Below are 8874 nucleotides of genomic sequence, written 5' to 3'. Positions count from 1 at the left end.
TCAACAGTAGTGCTTTGTGGCACAGTGACAAGAAGCCTGAACTAGGGATTAGAAGATTTGGGCCTGATATCCAACTTTGCCTATAATTTGTGACATTGGCCAAGTTACCCATCATTGCCAGACCTATTTATTATGAAATTGTTCTCTAGCAACCCTCACAACTCAAAGATCCTTAGTCCAGTTGGTAGGTGGATTACAGCACAATTTTCCTAAAGACCATATGAGGTCAAATGATTGAATGTGTGTGATATTTTCATACCATAACACCTCCTTTCTAATACCCTAAGATGCAGCCTTCTTTTTTGTCTTATGGCTGAAGGGCACTCTATTCCCAGTGTGTCTGGGGAAGGGACAGCTTCTTCTTCACTGTGTTATAGTGGGGATTAAGGTCAGTGGGGTCAGGAGAGTGGTTAATGTGGAAACACTATTTGGATCCCTCTGAAGCATAAATTGTGGGTTTTCTTTGTGTACTTCTGTGCCATGTGGCCTTATTGTTAGGGTGACAAAAGAAATGAAAATAGTCAAATAATTTTTCGTAAGTCCAAAAATAACAACAACAACAAACAAAACTAACGGAAGTTTGAATTCTCTCCAAATGAAAATTTTAAATTTATCCAGAGGACCTTCAAGTTCGTGCCCTGCCTCTAAGAACATGATAGTTTTTCCCAACTCTCCCTCTCCCTTCAGTTCAGATTCCTTCCCTCTGATCCTAGTAGCACATGTAAGAGAAGAAAGGCAAATAGAATGTTGAGTCAAGGTCAGGTCTATTTTTAAGGCAAGCACGGAAGGTAGTATGCAGTGGTGGGCAGTCTCCGGCTTGGGGATCAACAATCCTGTTGATGTCATGGCTCTCAAGCTGCCTGGGTGCAGCCCTTAGCCAAGCCTTATGACCTCCCAAAGGAGGGTGTCCAGGAAGAACCTCCCAGGGCCACGGCTCTTGTAATAAGTCTCCCACTTTTTAGCATCCCAATCTCTCTGTCCTTGGAAAACAGGAATCGCTTATGGAAAGGCCGTTTGCGAATGCAGTCAGAAAGGATGGGAAAGGAGCCTGGAAGGAAAATGGGAAAGGACTCCAACAAATCTTCAGACAGAACTTGGGCTGTTCTCAGAACCGAGATGGTCCCTTGTTTCCCAGAACTGGACAGGAAGAGGCAAATTGAATTAAAATGCTGCCTTCCTTTTTCTTTGAAAACCACCCTTTGGCCTTAGGCTCTGGCTTCCCTTTATTTCCTACTGGAGACACCAGATGAGCCCTGAGCACAGAAAGCTCTGCCTCCTGGGGAGACCCCTCTCTAAGCAGCTTCCCCCTCCTCCAGCCTGCCCGAACACCCTTTGCCTGCCTGAATAGCAGCAGCAGCAGCAGCAGCAGCAAGGGCACAGAAGACAGGGCGTGCATATGAACAGGGGAGAAGGTTCCCGTTTCCCAGCTGAGGTCAACATCTGGAGAGACTTAGGTTTCAGAGAAGGATTCAGACTGAGTCATCGACATATGTAAGGACTGTCAGCAACATTTTCATGTTCACTCTTAATGAGCTCCCATTCCCAGCTTGCTGGGTCCAGCCCTCGGAAGAAGACATTCACTGGACTCCCCCAGAAAAATTAATGGAGTGATTTCGAATCGAAGAGGTGAGATGGGACCCAACTAGAGATCCAAAACAGTGATTCCCAAAGTCCACCCCTTTCTAACCTATGAAAGGGGCCAGAGGTAACAATGGTCTCAAGCCCTTCCCTGAGGTGCCACTTTGGCCATCCTTCTAGGAGATAAGGACACCGTTCTGTCCAGGCAAGATAACACTTAGCCCCAAGAGAGAAGAAACTGGTAGGCCATCCTCTAAAGAGGCCAAGGATTCAGTTCTCTCTCCATGTCCCAATAGCTATCAGAAAATATCAATTTTCTTTCATCAAGAGAAACAAAAGCTAAGACCCAACAGAAAGCCAAAGGATGGTGGGAACAGGTTTATTGGGTGTTTCTTCACCTCCTGTGCTGGGTTATTTGAAGTAGCTCATGTAGCGAGTCTGTACCTCAGTTTCTTCATCTGAAAAGAAAAATGAAAAACAGAGAGCAGAAAAGCTGAAGAGACAGACAGTCAGCAGACTGGATTAACAGAAGGTTCTCGAGAAAAGGCCAGGTCTGGGCCCAGTGAGGTTCTGGAGTGAACTCATTGTGCTCTATCTAAATTGCCATTGGCTCAAGCAACACTGGGGCAGAAATGGAAAGAGAAACAGAGACAGAGGTGCCCAGTACTCAACCCTGCTCTGTCCTCACTCCAGGAGGTCTGACGCAGAAGCCAACCCAAACACTCCACGGCACCACCCTCAACTGGCCTCCGAATTGCCTCCCCCAACACTGGGTTTCCTGCTGCTAGAGTTTCTCAGCATGTGTGTCTGAAACCAGAATGATTCCTTAACCCCATGGAAAGGGGCTTTTTTTGTTTGTCTCATCATCACTTCTCAAGTCTGGCTGTCTTTGTCCTTGTGATCTCAACTTCCCCTCGGCAGAGTAGGTCTTTTGAGGATGGTGAAGGACTGGGAGAGAGAAATATTACCCAGTTTCAGGACCATCCATCAAATGCCTCTCAAACTAAAGAGGCCAGCAGAGTCAACAGAGTAAGGCATGAAAGGTCAGCCATGGAGAACCACAGGGTCTGCGATGGAGACGATGTCTTTTTTCCCTCCCCTGTCCAGAAATGCAGACATTTGGTATACCATTGTCATTCTGTGTTGTACTGTCTGTCCTCATAACACCAAAGTAACTAGGATAAACAAATATTTATTAAGCACCTACTGTGAACCATGTCAATACCTGTGAGAAATGCAGGAGAATTAAAAAATACAGCCTCTAATTATAAGAAGCCTGCCATAATTCATATCGTCTCAGAGGTTACCTAACCCAACCAGCTTATTTATAAAATAAGAGAGCCAAAGTCCAGAGAAGTGATGTTTGTGGCCAGTCAGGGCCAGAACCCAGGTATACTCCCTCCTGTTAAGATCAGACTCACACATGGGACATGGCATGTGGACACAAAACAGGTTTTACACCATTAGCATTGGTTGTCCAGACTTTGAGGACAATGTTATAAGACCATGGACTTTGGACAAATTTCAAAGGACAATGAAAACTTGAGAAGTCAGGGAAGTCTTCCTTGAGGAGGTGGGACAAAATGGGGAGGAATAAGATAGTCCGAAACATAGGAGGGTTTTTTTATTTATGCAATAAATATTCCATAAATCCTCTGTGACAGGACTGTTCAATGCCCTGGGAATATACAGCAGTGAACACCATTTTTAAATTCCTGCTTTCATGAAACTTGCTGGTAGGGGGAACAACTAGCCTGGAGTGGACAGAAAAGTTCCCAAGATACAAAGAGGCACGGCAGCAGCCTGTTTCACATAGCTCTTTCCTCTTTGGGTGAAAAAGGTCTCTAACGGAAGGTCCCCAGAGAGACCTGCCTGGAAACAGGAAAATGGAAAGTGTCACTTATGATGGCTCTTCAAGTAATCTGGATTTCAAAACATGATTTGTCGTCTCATCTATAAACATCAGAAATACAGGGAGTGGGGCTTGAACCACATTCTCTCCTTTATTCAACCATTTTTTGCTAAGAACCTACTGCATACAAGATGCATAGAATAATGGTAGAGTTCGGGGTGGGGGGCGGGAGAGAAGAAAGGACCCAGGGGAGAGAAAGAAGACCTAGTTATGAAGTTCCATGGAAATTCTTTTTCAAAGTGACTCAATACAAAATATAAAGGAGGAAGAAGAAAAGATTGGATGATGAGCCCACTATGAGGTAAATTGGGAATGGTGGATATCCCCAGCTCAGGCTCTACTCTGAGCTCTAGACCCATATACCCAATAATCATTCAGTGTCTTTATTTGGAAATCTCAAGGGCACCTCAAACCCAAAATGTCTTAGACTAAAATGCATGATCATCACTGTCCTTATGCTTGCCTTTTATCTCAGAGCGTGGCACCAGTATCCAGATAGCTGCATTAGACAGAAACAAAATACCCTTGACACCCTCTGTTCTCACCAGCCAAATCCAATCCATCACCAAGTCTTTGTCTCCTGTGCCTATCTCTTCATCACAATCAACACCCTCCTTGGCCTGGCCTAAGTCATTATCAAATATTTCTCTCTCCTTAACCTCTATTATTGACAATCGCCTCTCCATTTATTCACTTGCTTCTCCATTAATTCATCCCCCACCCAGCAGCCTCTAATCTCATCATGTCATCTTAAATATTTTTTCATGGCTTCTCAGTGTACTTAAACCTGGCCTGCTTTGTCTCTCTCTCTCTCTCTCTCTCTCTCTCTCTCTCTCTCTCTCTCTCTCTCTCTCTCTCCCACCTCACCTGTACCACGTTGGGAAGTAATTATTCACTGATTTGTGTGGCTCTCAGATGAATGACTTTCTTCTCTGCTGGGTTGAAATCTCCATGAACACAAAAGTCTACGTCTGCTTTTGTCTACTATTTTCTTATCGCCCAATTGTATGGCACATACTGTGTGACAATTAATATTTGCTAATTGAATTTTTTAAAACGGTTAAGCCAATGGTTCTCAGCCAGGGGTGAGTTTGCTCCTCTCCACAAGGTAATGTTTGGAAATATCTTTGGTTGTCACAGCTTTGGGGACTGTGCTGATGTCTAATGAAGAGTCCAGGAATGCTGCCAAACATCCTACAACGCACAGGACAGTCCCACAAAATTACCCAGCACATAATGTCAGCAGAGCTGATGCTAAGAAATCCTGACTTAGATGAAAGAGAAGAAATGTTTATGTTTTCATCACATTGAATTGGATTTCTTAGAGTCAAGCCCCTATAGAAACACATTTGTTATCTCCCAATGCTGTAGAGAGACTTAAACACACATGTATAAACAGGCACTCAACCATTAAATTTCCTACAGGCAGGAGATACCTATATTAATGGCTCTCTTACTCCCCAGAAGCCCAGCACTGGACTGAAATTTAGTTGCTCAGTAACACCAGTCTGAAAAGCCTCATTTAAAATAAAAATTACCTCAAAATTGAGGGTAGCCTTGAGCTGCCCTAGAGGGGCCACCTTATTTCACATATATGACCAAAGTGTAACAAAAGCTAGTGACAGCATAATGGAGCCCCGCCCACCTGAAAAGCCACACCCTATTACAGTCACAATGGCTAAGGCTTTAAATACCCAGATTCACGGCCTCCCGGGCCTGCAAAGTCCCTCATTTTTGCAGAAATTGCCATGTCGACCAACCGCAAGTTAAAGAGTCATGGCATAAGGAGGGGCAAGAACCGATCTCCTCACAAGGGAGTCAAGAGAAGTGTCTGCAAAAGAAAATACCGGAAGGGCGGCCTGAAGGGTAGAAAACGGGGCGATGATGGTGAGTGAGGGATGAGGAGGGGAACCGTCAGACATGTGGGAACTTGCTGCCCTAGTGCTCTCGGAGTTAGCTCACCTAGGACCCTGAAAACTCAGCCAGAGAATCTCATTTCCATTTAGGTTACTGCTTGGGCAGGAAGAGTATGAACGGGTATGTTCTAACTGGTGTCCCTGTTGCAACCATGTCCTTCTCCCACAGCAAATCGCAATTACCGCTCCCACGTGTGACCCCATCAGCGGGCTCTGGCCTGGTGGACTGCATACACCACCAGGCAGCAAGAAGACAGCAGAAGGGAGGCTGCCAAGGAGACCTGAAACGAGATCAAAGCCAGAGAAGAGCCTATCGTGTGGGTAAAATGCCAATCATGACGAAATGAGGAATGTATATGTTGGCTGTATCTCCCCAATGTCAATAAAATTTTGAAAACTGAAATGTTTGGTATTTTGGTTGAAAAAGGGGTGGGTTCCTGAGCTAGGCAGACTTGGAAGAATTGGCCAGTATGAAACCATTAAACATAACTTGAAAAATATCAAAGTAATTTGCCCTCCCTTCTCCCCATGTGCCCCCACCCTGGCCGTGCACCGTCATATTTGAGTCTTGGTCTCAGTGTGCTGTCTCCCCAACATGGAAAAGGGGAGGAGATAAAGAGAAATGCATTTATCAGTGTGGTGTTGAGCCAAAGGATACAAGCTATTTCAAGGGGCTTATAGCATGAGACACCAAACCATGTGTTAAACTAAAACTCAAGGCATGTCCCAGAGGTAGAAAACACTCGAGATGTGTTTATTGGGCAGCTTTAGCAGACTATTAAGAGATGGGATTTGATACCATTAATAGTAAGAGTGGCTATGTTGGGCTTGAGCTGGACAAGTTTGGAGGCAGGGATATTGCCTGACAAGTTCAATTCAAGCCGGATGGTATGACTGGTGTGATTCTGTCATAAGTTAACCTTAGTCAAGAGTGTCTGAAAGTAAAAATTACCTCAGTCTGGGTGAACCTTATTGATCATTGGCAGGGAAAAACTGTCCTTAGCTGTTTTTCTCACTTTACCTTGACCTTGGGTTCTGATATGGTCCAGCCAAGGATCTGACACCTCTTCTCAGCATCCACCCACTCAGAGGGGGTAATAGTTTTCTTAATGAGTGCTTCCTGTTGCCTCAGAGGCACTACCAGGGTGGTACAGGGTGGAATTAAGACTCATATTTAGACCAAGCCACCCACTTGGTTGCTTGCAACCAGGAAAGGATATAAGCAGGAAAGAATGAGAAGAGCATGACGTTAGACATGAAATTTCCATTTTTCAACAGTGGGGGTTGTGACATGGAACCAAATGACCAACGTGAGGGAAGGGGAACTTCTTGTGTTGAGTTTGAGCCCCCTGGGGAGGTGCATAGGTACCAGAGAAGACTGTTCACAAGGGATGTGCAGCAAAAGGATGAGAAAAATCCAGGTCATTTCGCTTGCTCTGGAGTAAAGCTATTTCAGTTGCTTTGTCCTGGTGCTTTGTCGTATCTCCATCACAAAGCTCTTTTCCTCTTTCAGGTTCATGTGGACATCTCCCCTCAGCATCAGGCACACAGACACTGAACCGAAGTTGTATTTCCTTCCTAATATTTTCAGCTTCTATTTTTGTAAAAAGGAAATACTCCTTGACCCTCATCCTCCATGGTTATGCCGGTTTTATCTCCTACTAGTGTTTGTTCCCATTTTTCTAGCCAAGCTCAGAATAATCCTCCGCATGTTTGTCCATAGCATGACTACACAAAGCTCCTTATAAACAATTCTGATCTGGAATACCTATTCAGATATGGCCATGCTTGCATTCTCTCATGCCTTCTGGGACTTCCTCTGCTTCCAAGTAAAGAAAGCCCAGATGAGCAGCGGGGCGGCGTCCGGGACGGGGCGGGGGGACGGGACCCGGGGACCCCCCACCCAAGGAGACACACAAGCTGGTGGTCGTGGGCGGCGGTGGCGTGGGCAAAAGTGCACTGACCATCCAGTTCATCCAGTCCTACTTTGTGTCTGACTACGACCCCACCATCGAAGACTCCTACACAAAGATCTGCACCGTGGATGGCGTCCCTGCCCGGCTGGACACCCTGGACACTGCGGGCCAGGAGGAGTTCGGCGCCATGCGGGGGCAGTACATGCGCGCTGGGCACGGTTTCCTGCTGGTGTTTGCCATTAACGACCGGCAAAGTTTCAACGAGGTGAGCAAGCTCTTCACGCAGATCCTCCGAGTCAAGGACCGCGACGACTTCCCCATCGTGTTGGTCGGGAACAAGGCAGATCTTGAGGCCCAGCGCCAGGTCCCCCGTTCTGAAGCCTTTGCCTTCAGTGCCTCCCACCACATAGCCTACTTCGAGGCCTCAGCCAAACTGCGGCTCAATGTAGACGAGGCCTTCGAACAGCTGGTGCGGGCTGTCCAGAAGTACCAGGAGCAAGAGCTCCCACCCGGCCCCACCCAGTGCCCCCAGGAGGAAGGACGGGGGCTGCCCTGCGTCCTCCTGCAGCCCAGGCATGAGCGGAACAATCAGCTCAAGCTCTAGGGACCAGCTGACCCCACCAAGACTCAGTTTCCCCATCTGGGTCTCCCAGGATACACTACCCCCCCTCCCAAAATTCCTGGCCTCCTCTAGGCCATTACCACTGTGTGCCTTCTGCCAATGCCTCCTTTCCCCACCCAAGCCCCTGGTGGGGATGAGGGGCTCCGGGTCACTGCTGTATATAACCCATCCCTGAAATAAACCTCTCGGCCAATATAAAAAAAAAAAAGAAAGAAAGCCCATGCCACACACCAAATCCAGTGTTAACGTCAGCTGCTCTGGCTATAAAGTCTTCTAAACTTACCCAGGAAGCATAGACTAAGATGGAGTTTGGGTGCAAGAATACTTATAAGATGTTCTTTAGAGACCAGTACTTGTGAAGGAAAGAGGGCAGGATTGTACAGTGGAAAGAGATGAACATTCCTGCATGGAGCCCAAATAGCCCAGTCAGGCTGCTTCGATAAAGGATCGTTCTAGGCATCTCTGTGCTGAGGCAGACCCTGAAGTTAGTGTCAGCTGGAGGCTGTTTGCTGGACAGCCTCATGCCACCATCCGGGCAGCACATCTCTCTCTATGCTTGCTCTCTGATTTCCTGCATTCCTTCCCACCCTCCTTTCCCCGCCTTTGCCCCCGCCACTCCTTGGGGGCTGTGTGCCAGGAGGCTTCAAATGCTTTCAAGCACAGCACTCACTGTTTCCCCTTTTCCCTGCCATCTTTTGGGATTGCCAGTATGCACAAAGATAATCTCTCCCATAGGGAAAAAGCAAGAGTCAGGAACAAACTAGAAGAGCAACAATGCTGAGGGTGTAAAATTTACTTCGAGAAATTGTGCTAACAGGAAGTCAATCAGGATCCCCCAGGAAACCAGATCTGCAGAGAGCTCAAATGAAGAGACTTCATTGAAGGATTGACTATTCACAGAGGCTAGGCAACCAGAGCTTAGCAATACTG

The 8874-nt window shown here is 46.7% G+C and overlaps 1 protein-coding gene and 1 pseudogene across 1 annotated transcript; both read left to right on the top strand.

Moving 5' to 3' along the window:
• Positions 1 to 5221: 5221 nt before the first annotated feature.
• Positions 5222 to 5802, top strand: TNP1 (transition protein 1). The gene is made up of 2 exons (XM_019638206.1): positions 5222 to 5377; positions 5576 to 5802. The coding sequence occupies exons 1-2, from the start codon at positions 5239 to 5241 to the stop codon at positions 5602 to 5604; spliced, it is 168 nt and encodes a 55-aa protein (XP_019493751.1). The 5' UTR covers positions 5222 to 5238; the 3' UTR covers positions 5605 to 5802.
• Positions 5803 to 6649: 847 nt separating this feature from the next.
• LOC109380543 (ras-related protein R-Ras pseudogene) lies at positions 6650 to 7926 on the top strand (annotated as a pseudogene).
• Positions 7927 to 8874: the final 948 nt, after the last annotated feature.

The sequence above is a fragment of the Hipposideros armiger genome, unplaced genomic scaffold, assembly GCF_001890085.2.
Source record: "Hipposideros armiger isolate ML-2016 unplaced genomic scaffold, ASM189008v1 scaffold_38, whole genome shotgun sequence".
Taxonomy (NCBI): domain Eukaryota; kingdom Metazoa; phylum Chordata; class Mammalia; order Chiroptera; family Hipposideridae; genus Hipposideros; species Hipposideros armiger.
The sequence above is the reverse complement of the archived record's forward strand: the minus strand, read 5'-3'. Positions and strand labels throughout refer to the sequence as shown.